Source organism: Mobula birostris, chromosome 5 (genome assembly GCF_030028105.1).
Source record: "Mobula birostris isolate sMobBir1 chromosome 5, sMobBir1.hap1, whole genome shotgun sequence".
NCBI lineage: Eukaryota > Metazoa > Chordata > Chondrichthyes > Myliobatiformes > Myliobatidae > Mobula > Mobula birostris.
Genome location: NC_092374.1, coordinates 164,677,871 through 164,703,263, shown reverse-complemented (window position 1 = coordinate 164,703,263; position 25,393 = coordinate 164,677,871). Strand labels below are relative to the sequence as shown.

At 40.8% G+C, this 25,393-nt stretch overlaps 1 protein-coding gene across 3 annotated transcripts in view; it reads right to left on the bottom strand.

The window, feature by feature from the left end:
* Window positions 1-24,965, bottom strand: part of LOC140198014 (uncharacterized) — a 212,729-nt gene extending 187,764 nt beyond the window's left edge. For all 3 annotated transcript variants that reach the window (XM_072258806.1, XM_072258807.1, XM_072258808.1), the window contains exon 1: window positions 24,719-24,965. In XM_072258806.1, the coding sequence (XP_072114907.1) occupies window positions 24,719-24,733 (15 nt within the window). In that variant the 5' untranslated portion in view covers window positions 24,734-24,965. The remainder of the gene's footprint in view (window positions 1-24,718) is intronic.
* Window positions 24,966-25,393: the final 428 nt, after the last annotated feature.

Sequence of the window (25,393 nt, the reverse complement as noted above, 5' to 3'; positions counted from 1 at the left end):
ACAACCTATTGCCTGCCAGCCCCAATCTCACCCCTTCCTCCCATCACCCCTTTATACTGGCGATCATTGATTGACTGAATTTCTTAGTTACTTACTGATATAGTGTGCAATAGGCCCTTCCAGCCCTTCAAGCTGTGCCACATAGCAATCCCATGATGTGATCCTAGCCTAATCATGGGACAATTTACAATGACCAATTAACCTGCCGACCAATACGTCTTTGGACTGTGGGAAGAAACCGGAGAACTGGAGGAAACCTATGCGTCACGGGGAGAGTGTATAAATCCTATACCAGCAGCAACGGGAATTGAACTTGGGTTACTGGAACCGTAAAGCTTTGTGCTAACAACTACACTACCGTACCACACCTAAACTCTCAGTCTTGATGCAGGGTCTCAATCTGGTACATTGACTATCCACAGATGCTGCCTGACCTGCTAATTACCTCCAGCAGGATATACTTTTACTCCACATTGCAGCATCTGCAGCCCACTATCAAAATATGGCTTAGTTGGCTGTCAAAGTGTATTTTGCTGTATGGTTTTGGTTGAACTATCATTCTACACCATATACATCAAGAAAATCCTTCAATGCTACACCATGCTGAATCCATTAGACCCAACTTAGTAGAGCAAGTTGACAACAAAAGATGTTTTTCGTGAGTTGCTGCATTATGTCGTGTCTCCATCAAGACTTCACCATTTAGTCTGTAACCTGCAATTCAACACAGCTGTTCCAAACACATTTTTAAGAAAATGTTCAAGCAAAACCTATTGTAACGTGACTCATTTGACAGAAAAAAATTATATGACTGAAAGTAATTCATCTAACACACGTCTTGCATTTACCTCAACAATGCATACAATGCATGTTAAATGAGTTATAAATCCAACCTTCCTAAGCTTATTGCTTCTGGATAAATGCAATCTTCAGTCATTTCACTGCCAAGGCCATTTTAAACAGCTTCCTTTTTACTGAAGGTACTCATAATTTCATCTGTGCCATCTAGAATATGTAATTGAAACACAACAGGTTTCAATGTAGCAAATTAAAATGAGATAAATTAGGATGTAAGTGCACATAGAATATCTCCCTTTAATATCATCAAAACTTATTTCAATCTTTGTTCTAAGCAGCAGCGAAATTGTAGAGTTGAAATTCAGGTTTGAGAAATAGAATGAATTTCATTTCAAAGGGTTGAAGATCTTTAATCAGCTGAGTGTCCATAATATATATCTATACATCAGTAAAAATGAGTCTTCAATTCTTGGTTTGTCTGAAACTTGTTACCCTCAGGTGCTTCAACAGAAACAATGTTTTACTCATTACAGAACTGAAAATGTAAATGCTAACAAAACACTGTGTGCCCTGTTTTAACTGAAAAAAAGACAGTTAATCTCCGCAGCATTGTTTCCAACTATTTCAGTAACTGAAATCACTACTAAGATTTTTAACATTTTGACAAGGCCCTAAACGTTAAAGCCTTGCAAACATGAATATGTGACAGTTTGGAAGTGCAGTTTGCTGTGTATCTACCGGTAAAAGCTTTTGAAATGTGCTCAATGCATCGTCTTTCTTTTATGTTGCTGAAAACCTGTATTTACAGTAAACTAATATTTGTGAGGAGTGACAAAATATTTATGCTTTACTTTCAATCCATGCCCGGTAAACCCTGCTGTGCAAAGTAAGCCCAGACTGCCATGGAATTCAATCTGATTTGTAAAGCTGTGCTGCTCAGTTGTTAGTTGGCAGACAAAGTGAGAATGTCGACACAGAGGGAAGGAAAGTCCCGTATTTATACATCACTGTTCTTTCTCAAACTAGTCAAAACAGAATAAAATTAAAAACTAAAAACTCTGGGAAAACTCAGCAGCTCAGGAAGCATCTGTGGAAAAAGAAATTCAGTTGTGTGTGAAATAACTGCCACATTTTGTACATAATTACACATTAAAAATATGCCAAACATATTTGATTGGAGTCCAGATTATGGTTTTTATTTTGATATTCCTTGTAGTTTTAAGCTTTCTCTATACTTGTTTATATGTTTGTATAATGACCTGTTTGTAAATGTTTAATAACTTGTAGTTTATATATTTTTAGTGGAAAGAGTAACACCTCTGGTGAAGGGGCATATTGTGTCCATTCCAGGGCAGCTCACTCACCTTTGGTCCCCACTGGACACTCATCTCTCACCCTGTGACTCCAAGTAGCTGTTTGCATGTAATGGCGACCACACTCCGGTACACTGTTCCGACAGGTGGGCTATACCAGGTGAGGGGAGCCAGCAGTCTCATACCTCTACCTGTCCTACAGTAGATTGGGCAGATGAGATCTACAGTGAGATCCAATAGACAGGAAGGTGGTACTGCAACGTTCTGAGGCAAGCGAAGGGTACAATAAGGCACAGAAGACATCTTGGCCATCCACTGCAACCAAGTTTGTGATGCTTGCTTGTACCAGTGGACCCAAATTTCTGAGGTTGAGAGAGTGAAACTGCCCCAATACAATGGTTCTTCTACTTTTAAATCTCACTGGCACATGTTTACGTCATCATAGGACATGATGAACAATTACCAGTATATTTAGTTCTATACTTCTGTAGCTTCTTTATCTGCAAAGCAGATGGGTGTCTCAGTCAGTACCCGTTCACGGGTTTCCATTTCTAACCAATTCAGACCAGTTCGTAGTATAAAGGGAGGCCATGTGGTCAAGGTCTTTTTGATATCTTTTACTGGCCTCGTCCACAGGCACAAGCTGATTCTGTTTGAGTTGCTCTATAATAAATATCTAATTTTAAAAAGTTGGGATATAAGATATGTGCCTCATTCTTAACTTCCAAAAAGCCTTCTGGATAACATGATCTCCAGATACAACAATGACCTAGCCATACCAAGTCTGGCCAAGTGCTAGTGAACATCTTGAGGTCATGAAAGGAAATAAATAGATAATTGCTACGTAATTATTTATCTCGCTTCTTTTCTCCTGAATAATAACTGTATTTCTTTCCACAGATGTTATTGGCTTAATTACATTTTCCATTTTCTGTTGTTATATCATGTTGGCTCAGGGTTTTTTTTTATTCTACTTGTATGAATATGGTTCTAGTCAGGTTACTTACTTACTAATGCGCAGTTGTAACCAGGTCAGGAATCTCAATGTTATCCTGAAGAATGGAAACTTGGCCAAGGAACTGAGATCAAAGAATTATTTCTGTGAAATCTAGTCTTCAACTTCAACAATCCGATATCCCTGTGGATCCATGGACTCAGTTCATGTACAGAGTGATGGAGAATGGAATGGGAACGTTCAGCCCATCTTGGCCATGTGGACCAAGGTGCCCATCTAACTAGCCCCATTTACCCACACTTGGCCCATAACCTTTCCTGCCAATGTACTAACCTAAATGTTTTTAATGTTGTTGTATCTGCCTCACCTGTTTTTCACTGACAGCTCATTCGAAACACGCACCACTTTCTACGAGAAAAAGGTGCCCCTTATGTCAGGGGCAAAAGCAGTAGAAAGAGCTCACTACCTCAAAAACCATCCATCTATACACTGTCAGGAACCCTCTGCCCAACGATGGAACTATTTATTTATTTATTGAGAATCAGCACCTATGAACCGTGAAAAGCGGTGTGGTCACAGCGAGAACGTATAAATTCCTTACAGGTGGTGGTGGGAATTGAACCCAGGTAGCCTGTACTGTGAAGTGTTGTCCTAACCATTACGCTACAGTGTCACCTTAATCTGTGGCTTCTACATTTGTTTTGAAGTGGCTGATAAAGGCCACACAAAAAAAAATGGTTGAAAAACATTATCTTTGAATCCTTCCCACGGACTTTCTAAGGCTAATAGAGACATTCACTTCGTAGAATCCATTAAAGTCCATTGGATAGGACAGCTGATTCTCTCCTGTGAAATTTATAATTGAGCAGATGCGTTCTTACAACAATTCTGTAGCTCATTTGTCACCAAAATACTAATACTAGTTTCCCACTTCAGATTAGTTTAACGAACTACATCAAATTTCCTCAGCCGTCATAGATTTGAACTCATATATCTGGATATACATCAGTGCTCCTGGGTTACTAGCCCAGTAAACTAACACACACACACAGACAGACAGACAGACAGACAGACAGACACACACACACACACACACACACACACACACACACACACACACACACACACAATGCTACTACACTCCAGAATTATTCAACCATTAGACAAAATAATTATATTTCAATCTAATTTTATTTTAATGCCTCTGGTAATCGCTCCCCCCACACCACTATCCTCTCTTGGTGATTTTTATATGACATAAACGAACTTGAATTATTTGGCTTAAACTGCAACAAGAACAATCAAATGCAAATTGTCAATTTGCAATATTAATAAGTAATAACACACATTTAAAAACAATATTATCCTTGAGCTGCAAGGCTTCAGCACATCTGGAAGTAGATTGAGCAGAGATTTTTGCTTTGATTAATTGTGTGGAGAGGTTCAGGTTATGAAACACTTGTCAAAAGTTAAATACTCTATTGCATATTGAAGTACCTCCAGCTCTATAGTACCCACAAATTATAGTGCTAACATTTTCATTACTTCAAAGAACGTGAAGGAATCCATAACTAATTTGTTCCGGAGAAGTCCCTTTGGGCAAAAAGATAGCACTGGTTGAAAAGAAATTTAAATCAGCAGACAAACTAAAGCGCTGAAACACAATTTTACATGGGGTGATAATGTGTCTGATTGAACTAAAGGAGCAAGACAATTAAAAGTCAAGTCCTCATTGCGATCCTTTGCTAAGGAGCACAATGTTCTGCCCATCTTAATCAGATATTTGTAAGTACTTGAATTGATGCAGCATCTTTCCACAGAGAAGGCAGTGTAATCAGAAACAATTAAATTTATGAGGTAATTAGACATCCAGTTAAACAGGAGAATTCGGTGCCAATGCAGGGAAAGGGGATAGTGTAGGTGGGCTAAAATATTGGCATGGACATTCATTGAGTCAGAATACCCTTTTCTATACTGTATGATTTTATAACTCCAAGGTTCTATGACACTAATTTGTGACAGGACACTTTGCAGTCATCATCAATTGACAACAAAAAAAAACGGAAATCAACTTAAAAGTGTCACACACAAAACTCTGGAGGAACTCAACAGGTCAGGCAACATCTATGGAATAAATAAACAGTCAACATGTCAGGCCAAGGCCCTTCTTCAGGACTAGAAAGAAAGGAGAAAGAAGCCAGAATTTTAAAAAAATGGTGGAGAGGTGGAGAAGGGGAGGGTAGCAAGAATGTGATGGCCAGGTGGAGTAGGAAAGGAGAATTAGGAATCTGACAGGAGAGAAAAGTCAACCGTTGGAGAAAGGGAAGGAGGAGGAGGGTACCCAGGGGAAGTTGATAGAGAGATAAAAGGCCAGAGTAGGGAATAACAGAGGGAGGGATTTTTTTTAACCAGAAGGAGAAATTGCTATTCATGCCATCAGGCCACAACGAGATAGGCTGAGAGGTAAAGTGCCCATCTTATCGTAAAAGGGTCCATTCAAAAGTGCGATGTCAGGAGAAAGAAGAGATGTCCTTGAGCCTGGTAGTGCAGAGTCCATGTACGGAGGTATAATAGGTAACTAGATCCAAATTGTGACAACTGCATTGGTGCTGCTTCCTTCAACCATGAGGAGCTCGTTGACTTCATCGGCTTTGCCTCCAACTTTCACCCTGCCTTCAAATTTACCTGGTCCATTTCTGACACCTCTCTCCCCTTTCTCAATCTCTCTGTCTCTATTTCTAGAGGCAGGTTATCTACTGATGTCTATTATAAACCCACAGACTCTCACAGCTACCAGGACTATACCTCTTCTTACCCTGTTATTTGTAAAAATGCCACCATCTTCTCTCAATTCCTCCATCTCCGCTTCATCTGCTCTTAGGATGAGGCTTTTCATTCCAGAACAAAGGAGATGTCCACTTTTTTCAGTGAAAGGGGCTTCCATTCCTCCCATCAACACTGCCCTCAACTGCATCGCTTCCATTTCATGCACATCTGCTCTCACCCCTTCCTCCCACCATCCCACCAGGGATAAGGTTCCTCCTGTCCTCACCTACCACCCCACCAGCTTCTCTGTCCAGGACATAATTCTCCATAACCTCTGCCATCTCCAATGGGATCCCATCATCAAGCACATCTCTCCCTCCCTCCCACTTTCTGCTTTCCACAGGGATTACTCCCTTATCTATTTGTCCCTCCTCACTGATCTCGCTCCTGGCACTTTCCATGCAAGCGGAACAAATGCTACACCTGCCCCTACATCTCCTCCCTCACTACCATTCAGGGCCCCAAACAATCCTTCCAGGTGAAGCAACACTTCACCTGGGAGTCTGTTGGGGTTGTATTCTATGTCTGGTGCTCCCAGTGTGGCCTCATGTCTATCAGTGAGATTTGATGTAGATTGGGAGATCGCTTTGCCGAGCATCTATGTTCTATCTGACAGGAGAAACGGGATCTCCCAGTGGCCACCCATTTTAATTCCACTTACCATTCCGATATGCCAATCCATGGCATCCTCCACTGTTGCAATGAGGCCACACTCAGGCTGGAGGAACATCACCTTATATTCCACCTGGATAGCCTCTAATCCGATGGCATAAACATCAGTTTCTCAAGCTTCCAGTAATGCCACTCCCTCACCCCCTTCACCATTCCCCATCCATTTTCCCTCTCTCACCTTATCTCCATGACGGCCCATCACCTCCCTCTGGTGCTCCTCCCCTCTTTTCTTCCTTCCATGGCCTTCTGTCCTCCCTACTAGATTCCCCCTTCTCCATTCCTGCATATCTTTCAACAATCAACTTCCCAGCTCTTTACTTCACCCCTCCCCTCCCGGTTTTACCTATCACCTTGTGTATCTCAGTCCTTTTTTTCTCCAGTCCTGCCGAAGGGTCTCAGCCTGAAATGTCGACTGTACTCTTTTCCATAAATGCTGCCTGGCCTGCTCAGTTCCTCCAGCATTTTGATGTGTGTTGCTTGGATATCCAGCATCTGCAGATTTCCTCTTGTTTGTGATCCAAATTGTGTGTTTCTTTTAGCAGTGGAATTCCTATCTGTCTTTGGATTGTGCCACAACTATGTCCTCCCAAATCGGCAGATAGGAACTTTGATTAATAGCTAAATTATATCAATGGTGCAGGTGACGAAGGCTAAACCAAGATTTAGTGTTGATATCTTGATACCATCTCTGGAACTAAGTGTCAATGAAAAAAAAAAATTGAAATAAAAGCAGAAAATGTTGGAAACACATAGCAGGACAGGCAGCACTGGTGGAAAAACAAAAGGCCTTCAATCTAAAAATTAACCCTTTGACAGAAGTGGGAAAGTGAAGAAGCAAGTTTTCTTAAGTTGCAGAGAGTGTGGGGCAGTGGTTTGGAGTATCATTGGTAGAGTAAGGCCGGGGTTACCAAGATGATTCTGCTGTTCACAGACTGGAGAGAGAGAGGAACAAGGGTTAAAAGGATATGTTTAAGCAGTGAAGTGTAGGTCACAGCTGTTGCTGAAACCTTGAACCTGAAGGGGAATATTGGAAGAGCAGTATATATGGAGAGAGAAAAACTATTATAGATGGTTAACCTTACAGTAGAATTGGCCAGCGCTGAAACAAACAGAAGCACAGCAAGTTACCTTAAATCATTGAAGTTGTTTGTTTTATCGCACACTTCCATGCATTCACCTTTGCTTTATGGTGCCAATTACCACCCCACTCTCCCTCTGCCTGTGTCCTCTTGTACTCTACACAGATGCAGCTCAAAGGATTGCAAGAGTCTGCAGGGTGTTAGAGACTCCAGTTAGCTCCAGCATGGGCACAATCCTCACCAGCATTGGCAGCGTCTTCGACAGACACTGCCTCAAGAACGCCACATCCATCACCAAGGACCCTCACCATCCGGGATACAGCCTCTTGTCATTACTGGAAGAGATATAGGAGCCTGAAAACCCAAACTCAACATTTCAGGAATAGCTTTTTCCACTCTCCCATCAGGTTTCATAAACACATGAAATTACCCCATTATTCCTCTTTAACACTATTTATTTTTTGATTGATTGCTGCTGCAAAACAACAAATTTCACATGTTGGTGATAATAAACCCAATTCTGATTTTGTTGCATTTGGGCCTCATATAACTCTAGGAACGCTATCTCATCTTCTGCTTGGGGACGGATCCACTTCAACAATTTCTGATAACTGGCTTTTTTCCCTTGTACCAGAATTGTCCGGCTCTGCTGTAGGGTCAACTAGCCTGCTGAGACTCATTGCTCAGGCTAAAACATGATGAATGGCCACCTGCGTGATATCCCAGCTGGGTGCCATTATCGAACCTGCAAATAGCAGGAGAATCAGAGGAAATGGAACAAAATCAGAAAGCAAATTGCCCTCTAAATTTCCACTTCCTTACTTAAGCCTCAAGCGCTCTAATTTGCTCTCAGTATTTTCCTCTTTCAGCAGTGGTCATGGTCGTTCAGACGAACTCAGAATAGTCTGCCGTGAAAACTTCTACTTTAGTGTTACATCAAAAGGCTGGCAATGCTTCTGAATCCTGAGCATCAAAATGACATTATGGACACCAACAGCTCTCTTCTCGTTAGTGCTTTTTCAGGGAAGGAGTAGAGTGTTTGGCACACTTAGGGAATAATGCCTTATCCACAACGTTATACTGACAACCATTTTACTGACTCCCAACCATTGTAAGAGAGCGGCTATGATTGGCCACAGTTTTCAGTATGAGTTCAGTCGCAGCTGCAACGTGCAGAGATGCAGTGGGTGCCGCATGAACCTCTGTAGTTCAGGTTCTGAGCACAACTCCAATGTGCCTGTACTGAACTGTTGGAAGGACATTGCTCTAGATAAGTTTCGAAACTGAAGCACTCTGAGCAGAAACCATGGCACAACGGTGGGGGATGGGGTGAGTGCTGTTCTTTGTTGATTTATTCTTGAGGACTAGAGACCTGGGGATCAATTATACTGAATAACAGGGCAGGCATGAGAGGCCGAGCTATCCACTCCCGTTCCTACTTCCTCATGCTCCCACGTTCAAGCGGTGACAAGTCAGCGTAGTGGTTAGCACAACACTTTACAGTGCAGGCGACCCAGGTTCATTTCCTGCCGCTGTCTGTCAAGAGTTTGTACATTTTCCTCCGGGTGCTCCGGTTTCCTTCCACAGTCCAAGGCATACCAGTTAGTAGGTTAATTGGTCCTTGTAAATCGTCCCATGATTAGGCTAGGGTTAAATCGGGGATTGCTGAGCTCGAAGGGCTGGAAGGGTCTGTTCCACACTGTATCTCAGTAAATAAATTAATAACTTTTGTGTTTCGAGGAGCCATATTTCCTAAAACACTGACTCCTTTTTAATTAATGTGAAGTAGTTAAAAAATTATCCTGAAGCCTCTCTGCTGCTCATTAACCCCATTGAGTAAGTTATGATGGGATTTCTGCGAATGTTAATTCCAAAATCAAGATCATTGGTAGCGTTGTTAAAGGAACACACCCTCCACAGCAGCAAGCACAATGCGTTCAGAAGTCACAGTAGTCATTTAAGATATTGTCTGTTTTTCACTTTCTGGATGATTTGTTCATTCTGAACCCCTAACTTTAAAAGCATGGCATAATGACACGCAGCAGCAGCACACACCGGTGAGGCCAAACTCTGAGAAGCTAAACCTTCCCCCTCACTTCAGTACATTCACTTCAGGAGTCAACTTGTTGGTCGTCCAGCGCTGCCAGCTGTCTGTAAGGGAATGCCGCCATGTGGCACAGTCCACGTTGCAAAAATATGTGCTGAGGGTTATACTGAGGCTCGGTGCAGCCAATGCAATGGTTCTGTGGGGAAGGGCTGGTGTACTAGCTCCTCCTGCTATTGTGCAAAGAGAAGTAGGAGTTGGGTGGGAAAGCTCCTCAATGAAGAGTATAATTGGTATTATCGTCTGGTCACATGTCATGGCAATGGTCCCTTTCCTTTGGTTGCATTTGTCTTCTTTACTCTCTTAAAAGTTTACGCTATGTAATGTAATGAACAAGAATATAAGGATTTTTGCACTATTACTCCCATTTGTGTGCGTGTGTGTATATACAGTACATGCAAAAGTCTTACAGAAATATATATGTATATATCTAGGTTTATCTGAGGCTTTGGTTCCCGGTCACTCCTACTGATAGGAACATCCTCTCCACATCCATTCCTTCCAGGCTTTTCAGTATCCAGTAGGTTTCAATGAAATCCCCTCCCCAACTCCATCTCATCCTTCTGACTTCCCATCGACTACAGGCCCAGAGATGTCAAACTCATGCACTAAACCTTTTGTTTCTGGGATTATTTTTTTGTGAAGCTCATCTGGACCCTCTCCAAGGCCAGCACATCTTTTCTTTGATACCGGACCCAAAACTGCTCATAATACTTCTGGGTTACATTTCTGTTTGCCTCCTCTCTTACGGGAAAATGCATTTAACGCCAAATTGATTGCTTTCTGTCACCCTCCTCACACCTGTAAATTCTCCAACTCCAGGTGGTGTGTCAGCCTCACTAAGCATTGCAAGCTAAGGCTCCAAACCCATAGACATCTTCTTTGTGCCCTTTGATGTTGAAACCTAGTCACCCAACAAAGAGTACTTAAGTGAGGTTCACTGCTAGGTTGAGAGAGAAGAGAGAGAGAGAGAGGATAGAAGAAAGAGAGAAAGAGAGAAAAAAGAGAAAGAGAAAGGAAAAGAGAAAGAGAGAGAGAAAAAAAGAACAAAAAGAGAAAGGGAGAGAGAGAAAGAAAAGAAAAAATAAAAGAGAAAGAAAAAGAAATAAGGAAAGAAAAAGAAGGAAGAGAGAGAGAGAGAGCTGAGAACTTCTCTGTCCAAAAAATAAATAGAAGGCTGATGCATGCTTACTTGAGTATCATTTGACACACCTTAAGTGCCCATTTTCACAGCCACATTTTTCTCTCATGTAATCCACCAATGCTTTCACAAATAAATAAAACATTGCATTGATTTAACGGCTCACAAAACTAATCAGCACTCACCACTGAGCTCCAAAGGCATATCCCATCACAGGGAGAAATATAAATTCCCAACATCCCATCCAGACATGACCATGTAAGAACAGAACCTGCCAGCCTAGCTTCCCTCACACTTTCTACTCGTAGCCACTGGAGAACAACACTGAGCAATTATAGTGAGAAACAACCGAATAAAGGAGATTTCTTCCATAAGATTAGATCTATGGTTAAAGAACAACAGAGATACACTGTTGTAAGCCTCTGGAATAATAATAAGAGTCCATGAGCAAAATTACAATGAGAGGTTACACAAGCCAGCATTGTATTCCCTTGATTTTAGAAGGTTAACCAGTGTTTTGACTGAAGCTGTCAGGAGATTAGGAGGAAATGATACTAAAGCTTGCAATAAACTATTGGACTCCATGGCTAATGCACAGAGCATAGATTCGAGGTACATTGCTAAATTGCAAGGTTAGCAAAATGCTTCAAAAAACACAAGAGGTGGTAGAAGTTTGGAATATTCTTCAGCAGCTAATTGATGATGAATCAATGCTTGGTGTTCAGAATGAATACAGAAACCGTACAACCACACAGTGTCAGAGACTGAGGTGCAGGCTGTGTAGATTTGAGGGCAATCATGCAAAACAATTTTTATTACCACTTTACATGATAAATATGGACACAGTAAGTTGAATTTCTAGAATGGCAGTTTCCTGCAAACATCTGTCAGAATAACACCTTGCGCTGTGCTCTTATATATTATAACAAATCTCTCACAAATGTCTGTCAAACCTGTCCTTTATAAAATGAAGCTACATTAATTGGCTTTTCACATGTGATCTTAAAAAGTCTTATTTCTAAATCTCTGGAATGATAGTGAAAATCACATTGTACGCCTTCCACAGGTCACAAGACAGGGGACAACTTGCTGCCCCTAGCAGAGCCAGTAGCCACACCATGATAACAAAGGATAGGCAGGAAAATCAAGATGAAAGGGACGTAATTCTGCTAACAACAGGACTATAGTTCTGTGGATAAATCTTGTAAAAGGAATTGGGTTCTGTCAAATGGACTTGCTATAGCTGCTGTAAGGGAGATTTCAGCTGACCTGGGTGCTGCTTCACTCTGCCCTGCGATGCATGCAATGATTTTTAATAGTGGCACGACGAAAAATTCAAGCCCTATGAAGACTTGCCCTCACACATCCCTTTTCACATTCTCAGGACGTGCTCAATAGTTTTTAAATACTCCAGCAGACTTCACCCTCTTTTTCTAAACAACAAACAATTTGTTGGAAGAGACACAAGTCTCTTGTGCTCAGATGCTGGAATGCAAAAGGGGTGGAGGAACTCAAGAGGTCAAGTACTATCTGAGGGAGGAAAGGAATTGCTTAAATTTCAGGTCAAAACCCTGCATTACTCCTGCTCAACCTGCTGAGTTCCTCCAGCATATTGCTGCACTGATCTGCATTCCCTTGTGTCTCTCTTTAACAAAGTAACTAGCAGCTAATCTGCACAGCAGGTTCTCACAAAGGCAATGACCCAAGGAAAAGTTTTAATGCTATTGAGTGGGAATTAATACTGGCCAAGATAGCAGACAAAGCTTTTTATACAGCCTGAAATAAAAGTCTATCAAAGTGATGATAACCGAACTAATACGAACAAATCAATTTACCCTGCCCCCAGGATCCGAGGTCATCCACTCACTGGAAAGAGGTGTGGACTTGCTCCAGGTTTAAATGGGACATGTTCCCAGCTAGTGAGGTGGGATCCTGCTGTTTTGTTAGAATTCACCGGAGCAGCACAGGAGCAGTCCAGCCAATAGGAGCTGGGCAGAAGAAGACCACGCTAACTCAATCTGACGGTGCTGCAATGGACTTGGATCTCCACAGAGACACCCAAATAAGCCCCAACATCAAGGTGGAGGGTCTGCTCCATTACTGACAGAATAAAGCATGACGTAAGAAACATAAGAAATAGGAACCCGAGTTGGCCATTTGGCCCATCGATCCTTCTCTGTTAATAAGATCATGACTAATCTGGCCGTGGACTCAGCTCCACTGACCTGCCTTTTTCTCATAACCCTTAATCCTCCTGCTATCTAAACATCTATTTAACTGTGTTTTAAGTATATTTAATAAGGTAGCCTCTATGGCATTCTTGGGCAGAGAATTCCACAGATTCACTACTCTCTGGGAAACGTAGTTTCTCCTCATTTCCATCTTAAATATAAGACCATAAGACATATGAGCAGAATTAGGCCATTCAGTCCATCAAGTCAACTCCACTATTCCATCATAACTGACTTATTATCCCTCTCAATGCCATTCTCCTGGCTTCTCCCCATAACCTTTGACATCCTTACCAATCAAGGACTTATCAACATTCACTTTACTTACATCCAATGACTTTTGCCTCCATAGCTATCTGTGTTCAGCCCATTGAGTATGTTTTATAACAGAGCAAATTTATTCCCTAAATAATATTCCCTGTAATCTCTCCTCCCCACATTCCTATTATTCCTCACAGGTGCTACCATTCATCTACCCACAAGGGGCAATTTATCCTTGGCTAATTAACCTGAATGTTTTTAAGTTGCGGGAACAAACTGTAGTGAAGGTCTTCAGCTGGTGGGGTCTAGATACGTCTCTACCAAAAGAAGAGTAAGGCACTTCTTCCCTCTGTTAGCCTATAGGTCATCCTTGGACAAGTTGTAGCATCTGCTTAGCCCCCACCCCCAATCAGGGTCATGTGAAGTCATGGGAGCGGGTGGTGGATGGTCATATGAGCAGCTGAAGTCCTGGTTATGTGACCCATGATGCCAGGCAGACAATTTCTGAAGAGTACTGGTAATGGCTGGGGTCACCTGTATTGCAAAGACATTACACAAAAGAAGCAACGGCAAACCATTTCTGTTGAAAAATTTGCCATGAACAACCATGGTCATGAGACCATGATCGCCCCCGTCATATGACGTGGCACATGAAGATGATGAGTACAGGTCAACCATGTTTGATTGGTCACAAAATGGAAGGCCCAATACCTCTATGGTTCCTATTGAAAAGTTTTGATTGCAAAGCCATTAACCTAAAACAGTAACTCAGTTTCTCTCTGCACAGTTATTGCCTGACCTGCTGAGACTTTCCAGCATTAGTTTCAGATTTTCTGCATCTCTGGTATTTTGCTTGTTCTCATATAGATCGGATCGATACTTGAAGGCACTCTCCCCCGCCAAGGATGTCAGTGAACCAGTTGGCCTTTACAACAGCTTTGATGGCGAATCATCTAGCTCATCTTTCAGGCAGTTATTTGAAACTTACTTTCTCTGGGTTATTAATTCAAGTCTCTGGAATGTTAGTCCATTAAGCCACAGGCCTCTTCACTCTAACCATGTCAACTGAAAATAGTGAAGGAAAATTGATCAGTCTTCACTTTGCACCTATACAACTGTCAGATTGATTTTAAAAGTTCAGCAGCAGAGTAGAGCCAGGAACTTGAATTAGTGAAGTCAACAGGGTGCATGAGAGCAAAATGGTTCATTTACTGGATAAACAACATAGATGACAATAATGATAGTTGAGAGACATTAATTTAAATCTCACTATGGCAGCTGACAATTTTAATTAGATTGATTGATAAAAACCTAGCTTTGGTAACACTGACCAGGAAATTGCTGGACTCTCACAAAGAAACCCATCTTTATCTCATTGTTGGGGAAGCAAGCACAACAGGATTGACGATAAGCAGGAAGAGTTTTAATAGGAACTTGAGGGAAAACTGTTTTTTAACAGAAAGTGTGGTGTCTATGTGGAATGAGCTGCCAGATTAAATGGTTGAGGCAGGCACAATAACAACATTGAAAAAGACGGGTACATGGATAAGAAAGGTTTATAAGGCTATATGCTTAAATGCAAGCACACGGGACACACTCGGATGAGGTATCTTTTTTAGCATGCAAAGGTGGGGCCAAAGGGCCAATTTCCATGATCTATGACTATGTACTTCAAGGAAGGAACCTGCGTCCCTTACTTGGCCTGGCCTGGCTTCGATATGACTGCAAAGCAGGTTGTCCAATCGTAATGTTGAGGTTACTAGAAGTGTAATGCCATGTGGTTCTCAACAGACTTCCAAAATGACTCCCTGTGCCCTTCCATTTAAGGACAAATAGGATTGGTCAATAGTTGCCTCTCCATGCATTAATTACTTGTTGGGCCTTTTCTGAAGATTCATGCAGCATGGCTTGGTGTGGTAGATGCTCTGCCCAAGACCAAAAGAAACTATACAGCACTATGGACATAATTTGGCATATCATGAAAGCAGCCTCTCCTCCATGTATATTGTCTACACTTGCCAATGTCTTAATAAAGCAGGTGATATACTCAAAGACCCCACCCATTACCTCCTCTCAGCGAGCAGGAGATACCAAAAGCCACTGGATTCAAGGACAGCTCCCTCCCAGCATTTACAAGACTATTGAATGGTTCCCTAGTCAAATTGATGGATTCTTGACCTTGCTATTGCATGTTACTGTCTGTCTGGATTGCATTTTCTCTGTAACTGTAACACTTTATTCTGTTCTGTTTTTTTTCCCTTGTATTGTAATGAAATAATTGGTATGGATGGCATGCAAAACAATTTTTCTCTGTACCAAGGTACGTGCAACAATAATAAGCCAATTTACCAACAGCACACGAGTTGGCAAGGTGTTTAAAATGCTTAAAGCAATTACTTTCCTCTCTCTGAAAACTTACTCTTGAATCCTCTTTGAGTTTGCTCCCATTTTCTTCACTCTATTTTCTACTGATCCTGTAAATTTACCTCAGGATGGGAATCAGCCAGAATACAGCAAAGAAACTTTATTCCATTCAAATGCCATTCCCCAGTCATTAACAATCATTTCTGTTGCTAAATTATTTCAAACACAATGGCATTTCTTTCTTCTCTTAATATTCTTGTGCTTGTCTTCCAGAGCTAGAAGCTGGCCTGATCACGGACAATGAATAATAATGAACACACCAAGTGTTCTTAATTATTCCTGGTAGATCAGATTTAGACAGTTAATTCTCTGAGGACAGATGCCCATCTTCTAAAAGGGAGATTGCTAAGAAAGATTTTAGTTCCTTTATCTGATTTGTTCCTTGAAATTTGAAGAATTAAAGAACTTTTTTTATTCCCTGCTGTAATCTCGAGAGAAATGAAAATCAATTTTGAAACTTCCACATCAACTTCAAGGAAATAACTTTCCAAGCACCAAATTGTTCAGTGCTTTAGAAATCAAATATTTGAAATCGCTATAAGCCACTTCAGTGACAAAAACTGTAAGAGGGGAATATTTAGTGCCTCAAGGCCACTCTGCCAATCAATTAAAATCTTGTCTAATTCTGCAGTTCAGTCCTACTTCTTGTCTGAATCCTAGATACTAGATATTAAGACTCCTTTAGTCTTTACGTATCTATCTATCCCAGCCTTGAATGGCTTTGGCGTGAGGAATTTCGGCGACAAAGTTAGACTGGAGGAGATCTCCGTGGATTGAAGGAGACTGAGAGGTATTTGGTAGAGGTGACCAGATAGACAGAGTCAAGTTGGTCCCTTTCATGGACATTTAATGGATGAGAACTTGAATCAATATGATTTGAGTTCCTAACAGTTTGCATCATCATCTGGGATGGATGGGGGCTGAGGTGGCTACTGTACAGGATTGAAATAAACTGCAAAGAGTTGTAAACTCAGTCAGCTCCATCATGGGCACTAGCCTCCCCAGCATCCAGGACTTCTTCAAGGAGCGATGCCTCAAAAAGGCAGCGTCCATCATTAAGGACCCCCATCACCCAAGCCATGCCTTATTCTCACTGTTACCATTAGGAAGGAGGTACAGAAGCCTGAAGGCACACAGTCAATGATTCAGGAAGAGCTTCTTCCCCTCTGTCATCAGATTTCTGAATGGATATTGAACTAATAAACACGAACTCACTACTGTTTTATTTCTACTTTTGAACTACTTACTTAGTTTAACTCCTTACTGTAATTCAGTTTTTTTTTCCAATTATTACATATTACATTGTACTATTGCCGCAAAGGCAACAAATTTCAGGACATATGCTGGTGATATTAAACCTGATTTGATTAAGATGAGTATTCGATGGTCACCATGGACATAGTGGGTCAAAAGGCATGCTTCTGTGCTGTCTGACTCTTAGAACCTAGTACACAGAGCTAAAATCTGTACAACAGGTGGGGTGGGGGAGGTGGAGGTTGTGAGGAAAAATTATATTTTCCAGACAGTGGAGATCAAGTGGTCAAAAAGAACCAATCATGACATTTGAGAAGGAATCAAACGGGCACACAAATGTAGAATTTGCGTTACTGCAAGAAATCGAGCTAATAATATTGCTCTACTTGCAGCTAACACAGTCAGTGAGTTTAATTGTCTTATACTGTGTGATCCTATAATTTCCTGAACGTACGCAGTGACAACCATCAATAGGAATAGAAAAAATCCTGACTTGCTACAGTCTGGGTATGATTCCTCTTCATGGATTTGAACAGCTGACCCGAGAGACTTTTAATGGAGACTTTTCCATTGAGCTGCAATCTGTTGAATGACATCTCACGTTTCGAGGTTTCCTTTGCCTCGCAGAAGCCAACTTGAAACCAGAAAAGCATCGGCAGTCAAGGTCTCCAAAACCACACTTGCTCAGGGTTAATCCCCCCTCTATCACATGGGAAAATGTGATGCCTGACAAAGTGCCACACTTGTCAGATACTTCACATGCAGCAGAAGGTGAAGTAAAAGCAATGCATGAATCCTAATAAGGTCTGAAGGAAGTGGTCAATACTGCCCCTCCATGTCCAGCCCCCAGCAAAGTGAGAACGTACACAAATTTACTCCTCTCATCTGCCCCCCGAACATGGGCGTATTCTCATGAATTTCCATAAAATACCAATGTTCTCAGAAATAAACTACTGAGAGATCGATAGCAGGGAATCACTAGGATTTCGCCTAAGGAAGAGGTACCAGGGAGTCTGCAAAAGGACTTGGACAGATCAACAGAATGGACAAAGAAGTAAGAGGTGGAATACAGGACAAGAACGTGTATGGTCATGCAACTCTGTGGAAGGAATAAAGATGTAGACTATTTTCTAAAAAGTGAAACAAATTCAGAAATAGGAGGTTTAGAAGTAATACCTTCCTTTATTATCTGACTGTGCTGACAGCAGAGGGCTGGAATATGCTAGAATGGGAACACACAATTGTCTGCTCACCCAAGTTAATTGGTCCAAAGACTAGGAATCACAGAGCATCACAGTAAACCAATTTGGATCTTAAAAACTTGGTTTTCTGTGACGGGTTGGCAGTGTTGGCTACACTTGCATATTTTTTTTCTGAAACAAAATGGTGCTAATGGAGCAATGAGCTATTAATTATATTTTCCTTGTCAAAAAACTGAGCAACAAACTTGTTAGTTTGAGCTTCAATATTAAGTGTGAGGATGCTTTCAGACACATTGGCTGTTTTCACTAACAAATCGAATCAGAGGCTTTGGTTGCTGTCAGAAGGTTACCTAAGATTGTTACCACCCTATAAATATAACAGGCTTTACACTTCGAAAGGAATGATTTTATGTGCAATATTAAGTGTGACTCTTTCAGCCACATTGTCTATTGTCACTAACAAATGTAATCAGAGGCTTTGTCTGCCATTTGAAGGTTACCCAAGACTGTCACAACTTCATAAATATAACTGACTTTACACTTGGAAAATAATGATGTTATGTGCAAATTTTAATGCAGGCATTTTGACTTTACACTTGTGAAAGCACGTCATTGAATAGTCTGGAATGAAAGCATTGTGGTCCACTTACTACACCACATTGAGAAAACCATGGCATCAAATCCCACCATATACATTTATCAACTTTCTGCACTGACAGATACTGGGGAAGAAACAACAGAATTCTAAACAGAGGTTCCTGGTATCCAGGCTAAACACTTACTGACACACACAGTAAATGCCCCAAAATGATTAAACAAACACTTGGCAATCCAAGCAGAATTTGAACCATTGGCTGTTGTAAAACTGTGCTCCACAGAAATGAATATAATCAGTATAATTAAGCAGAGTTTAAATGTAAAAAATCTTCAAAATTGAGCATATTATAAGAAACACATAAGTGCTGACAGAGAGAAAAAATAAAGATATAAATACAGAATTAGGGAATGTAATTTAAACTAAAAGCCCTGTGGAAGTTTGGTTCATGTGCCCATGCTCTCAGAATTAACTTAGTTCCATTAAAGCAGTTCCTGCTAGTGCTGTAAGATTAACAACTCTGTAAAGGATACACAAACCTTCCTGAACCTGGCTCGTCTTCCTGCACAAGGTGCCCCCAATCAGAAATTGCAGGGTGGTACACCTGACGTCAATGAAAATGTATGCATGGAAGCTCGGCAAACAATAGCAAACACCAAATGGGAAAAAGGCTGACGTGTCAGGTTTTCCCGCTTTGGCACTCAGGAATCCAAGTTAAAATCCCTTGGATTTATTACTTATGGAAAATGTGAAAGATAAAGTTGTCATGCTGATGTCAAGAATATCTTGTAAGTAGGTGGAATAATACGTCTTGAACGGTGAACGATGACATAGAGCAGTGAGTTCATGCCTGCAAATCCATTGAATAAAGTAAATGTTGAAATAATTTTTATTTAAACATAGGGAGATAATAGGCAGGAAATTCTACAGACAGACAAAGCCTTTTCCAATATTTACAGTGCCTATAACTTTTCTCAGCCATGAGGAGAACAGCATAAAATCAAGTTGCAGGCTTGTCATTCAGACGTCCAATGCCTGATTCAGAAGTACAAGTTCAAGACTCATCATGGCAGCTGGGGAATTGACATTGACTATGTTACAATGTTTGATTTCCTTTACTGAAGGACATTTGTAAACAAGAGCAATTTTGAACCATCCTACAGTTGCGTTGTCACCACTATTGAGCCCAGTTTGGCAACGTAGCAACACACACAATGCTTGAGCTGAATTGGGTTGTACAATTCAAAGTAAAGAGTTTATTGAACAGCCAAAAGAAAAATCAAATTCTACAAATACAGTCTGTTTAAAGGGCAAAGCAATAGAAACTCTATTGGCATAAAATCAATCCTATTTTTTTCCAACTGTGTCCTCACTAAATTTTGCCTGGATAATTTCACTCTAATTCCAATGTTCAGAGTAATCCATTATCTGAACAATCATGGCTTGTTTGCAGTACTGGCACCAGGTTTACATAATCTATGGACAAATAAATTGGAAGTGCCTACATTAAAAAAAAAGCAGCTCCTATCATTAAGGATTCCCATCATTCAGGTCATGCACACTCCTCACTGCTTCTGTCGGGCAGCTGGCGCAGTGGCCTGAAACTTCACACAGCCCAGGTTCAGGAAGAGTTATTTCCCCTGGAATCATCATGTTCTGGAACCAAACTGCATAACTGTATCCCTACCTCTGCACTGGAACATTACAAACCACCTCTTGCACTACCATAGATGGATTTTGAAGGAAATCATTGTTTTATGCACCAAGCATAAAACCCACACTTGCTGAGAATTAATCCTCCCTCTACCACATGGGAAAATCTGAAGCCTGACAAAGTGCCAGGTTTGCAGAAGGTGAAGTAAAAATGATGCATGAATCCTAAACGGGTCTGAAAGAAGTGGTCAACATCCCCCCCAACCACCCCCCCTGCCATGCCCAACCCCCAGCAAAGTGAGAAAGACCACAAATTTACTCATATAACCATATAACAATTACAGTACGGAAACAAGCCATCTCAGCCCTTCTAGTCCGTGCCGAACTCTTACTGTCCCTCCAGCATGAGTGTATTCTGACCAATCTCAGAAATAAGCTACAGAGAGGCAGACAGCAGGGAAACACTTGGAGATCTCCTAAGGAAGAGTATCTGGATACCTCATACGAGCGCATCCCATGTGTTCGCATTTAAGCCTATAACCTCATAAACCTTTCCTATCCATGTACCTGTCATTTTAAATGTTATTATTCTACCTGCCTCAACCATTTAATCTGGCAGCTCATTCCACACAGACATCACGCTATGAAAAAATTGTTTAGTGAGGTAGTGGTCATGGGTTTAGTGTCCATTCAGAAATCAGACCTTCCTATGTGCCTTTGATGCTGCTGCATGCGAGTTTTTCCTTGTACCTGTGCCTCACTGCACATGTGCACATGCCTAAAATCTCGATTTGACTGGTCTTGAAGATAACATCACCCTCCTTGGAGAAGTTTAAAAGAGATTGTCCAGCTAAATAATCAGAGAAGGGATTAGCTAAAAAGTATGAGAACTTATGCCGATGCTAGAAATCCAAAGCAACACCTACAAAATGCTGGAGGAACCCAGCAGGCCAGGCAGCATCTATGACAAAGAGCAAACAGTCATCGTTTCGGTCCAAGCCCTCTCAACAGGATCTTTCGTCAAGATTAGCTAACAATGGGGTACTTATTTACCCCTTTGCATTAAAATGTAGAAATGTAAGTTTAACATCCTTGCATCTCAGATAGAGAGATAAGGAGCACAAAGATACGGAGAAAGTCACAGAGAAGCTGATCATTTAACAGCCAGAGTTCTGGACCATAGTTCCAGAGAAGTGAGTTTGAATCCAACCAAGGCAACTGGGGATTTGAATTTCAAGTAATTGAATTAAAAATACAGAATTAAAATTTAAAAAAAACATGAAACTACTGGAGTGTTAATAGCTCTTCAGGTTCATTAGTGCCTTTTTGGAGAGGAAATTTGCAATCCATACTCAGTGTGGACCTTTATGAGACTCCACTCAATCACGTAGTTGACTTTTAATGTTCTTCTCAGTTGGAATGTAAACATAGATGGACGATCAGTAATGGCCTTGACAGTATCATCCAAATTCCATAAACAAATTTAAAAGTAAAATTGTACCTATTGCAAACAAGAAAAATGTACCATTATTTCAAATGCAAAGCACCTTGTCATTAAAGATAATGTTGCAAATGAGCTTGACCCTGGATTAACTAAAAAATATTTTTCCTGACCTCAAATGTATATTCTACAATTCTTGTCTCTAAGTGGCATCCTGCCAATCAAACTATTTTCTCCTCAGCTTGCCTTTCAAATGTTCATATCAAAATGAAATACTGCTTTCAAATATATCCCTAGGTGAAATATTAACTCTCAAAGTAGCTGTATAAGAAAATCATCTTTAACTTCCTCTCTACCACTCACCCCAATCCTCATTCATATTAAATCATTCTGTCTTATTCACACTGCAAGCACACATCTGGGATAATAATCCATCCTAAACCATTTCCAAAAGGCAAGAGTCTGAAGATAGTTGGTATTCATAAAGCATTGTGCACCAATAACAGAAAATAACCTCCTTGATTCAGCAGAAATAAGGAAAGTAAATGTTATGCTTGCTTTATTACAGAATTGTGAAGTAAGAATAAGGTCTTCAACGCTATTGTATCCTTTGCATCTTAAGCAGTCCCTTGGGTTCCAGGATGAATTGTGAGTACGAGATCACATTTCAATTATTTCACATAACTTAGGCAACCTTTTTGAAAATATTTCTATTGGATAGGGATGCTGCTGGCAAGACCAGCATTGAGTGCCTATCTATAATGGGCCATAAGAAGGTGGTGGTGAGTCATCTTCTTCAACTGCTGTAGCTCTTCTGATGGAGACACACCAACAGTTTGCTCGGAAGTGAGATTTTTTTTTCAGATTATGAGAACACACAGTCCTCTTTTATTGTCATTTGGAAATGCATACATGCATTAAGAAATGATACAATGTTTCTCCGGAGTGATATCACAGAAAACATGACAGACCAAAGACTAACACTGACAGAACCACACAATTATACCATATAGTTACAGTACTGCAAAGCAATACCATAATTTAATGAACAGACCATGGGCACAGTAAAAAAAAAGTCTCAAAGTCCCGAGTCAATCGACTCCTGAGTCCCCACTAGCAGGCGGCAGAGGGATAAACTCCCTGCCATAAACCTCCAGGCACCTTCAACTTGCCGATACCTTGGAAGCAGCTGACCACAGCCGACATTGAGTCCATCCGTCCGAAATTAATACCGCTCAATTTGCTCAGTATATAAAAAGAGTTATCTGTTGTGTAATCAAATGTGTCAATCTTTCTGATGCAGCCAGCTATTTCTGCTTTTTATAATGATTATTATCAATTACTCTTTATGAACCCTGAATTCTTCCATTTACGGCCTTTTTAAAAAACTCGACGCCTCTGCCCATGCTGGGCTGTGTCTAATTCAATCGTTCCTCGCTGCACTACTTTTTTTAATTTGAAAGCCTCACTGCACTTGAATGTCTTGGGTTCATTTTAAAAATCCCATCCTCATCGCCAATGTTATGCTTTGTAACTTCAAAACATTAAATTAATTCAAAGGAAGACACGGGAGTCTGACAGACAGAGTGGACAGCCAAAGCCTTTTCCCCTGAGTGAAAATGGCTAATGCAAGAGGGCATAATTTTAAGTGATTGCAGGATAGTATAAATGGAAGGGTATAACAGAAGTAGGCTTTTTACACAGAGTGGTACACATTGCCAGGAGTGGTGGTAAAGGCAGTTACTTTAAGGACATTTAAGAGACTCATGGATGGAAAAAAAATGAAAGGCTATGTGTGAGAGAAGGGTTCAATTAATCTTGGAGTAAGATAAAAGGATGGCATAACACAATGGACTAAAGGGACTGCACTGTGCTGTTCTGTTCTATGTTGTACAGAATGTTTCCAATACCTAGTGCCTGGTGTGAGAAGTTGAAGTTGAATTTGAGGTAGAAGAACAGATTTGATCTTAAAAGTAAGCTTGAAAGGATGTATAGTTATCCTTTCTATTTCAAATGTTCTTAAAGTAGCATCCTGCCAGAGATCTGAGCTTTCCTGGGAAATTCATTTTCATTTTCCATTTTCAGTTTGTATAACACAGAATGACTGCATCTTCCCATTTGTTCTCCCACAGTCCCCGCCTGCCTTTTCCCTTGTCTTCACTCTAGATCAAGCCCCAGCTCAGTGCCAAGATGGTATTTCAATGGAAGCACTAGAATTAATCACACCCAATGCACATCTCTTCATACGACCCTGTGGGCACCAAGCCGGTCAATGAATTACACTAATCGCCTTCAAACTTAATAGGAACAAAATAACATGTTGAATCATTTATACCTTCAGGAGAAATAAAGGTAATAATTGAATTCTTAAACAATAATTAACCTAAAATCTATGGGTGACAACTGCTTCAAGGTCTTGTGAGTGCGAAGAGCCTTGGGTACTGTTCAATTATTCATTTTTCAAATGTTATCCGTACTCTGGAGCTGTCGAGGTCAGATTACTTAAAAAAATACACCAGTAAATACATTGTTTCAGGCAATTAGCACAGTAGTAGAAATACCAGGGAGAAAACACAAAGAACAGTTTTTCCAGTAATAAGCAAGAAACTAGTTTTGTGATCAACCTAATCTCAACATAAAATTCATTTACCAAAAAAAACATTGAGTTAATTAATACATGATTACTAATAATGTCAATTGCTCAGCAGAATATTGGTCAGGACTTGGTAAATGACTGTTGTGAGAAAAACTATAAAAAAATGTACTCACTTCATCAGACCCCATTTTTTCTCGTACTGCTAAGTGCTACTTGTTTTCCCATGCCTCAGGCTTTCGTTTGTTTTACGCAGCCTGGTCCATATTGCATCTGACACAGCAGCATTTGTCAATGTTCTGCTGAGAATTGATTAAGGCTTTGGCTCAGCAAGTCTGTCATAAGGCATCAGGGAATCAAGCGAGAGGGGACACGGCACAAGAAAAGCATTCACTTGCGTTCAAACTGTCAGTGCTGGCTCTCTGGAGTCAGCACGCCACGCACTCGGTGTCCTTTTGAACTGAGCATGCCAACCTCTTCCAAAGGACAAATCTGTGGGACCAAATAAAAGACCCCGTGTGGAATGAGGAAGAGTGTGTTGCCTGTGGAGCCGTACCTAACAAGTTGAAAACACTGACTTTTGATAGTGTGCCAATGTGTATCCTGATAAATACCAATTGTCAGCAACTCTTCCACAGCAGACAGTCTGCAAAATGAATGCTTGTCAAACTGACCTCCTGGAATAATAAAAGCACAAATACATTTGTCCTCGTTTATTTATTTAGAGATACAGCACAACAACAAGACCTATCAGCCCAGCGAGCTCACGCCACCCAATTCCACCCATGTGATCAATTAACCTCCGAACCCTTACACGTTTGGAATGTGGAAGAAAACGGAGCAGCTGGAGG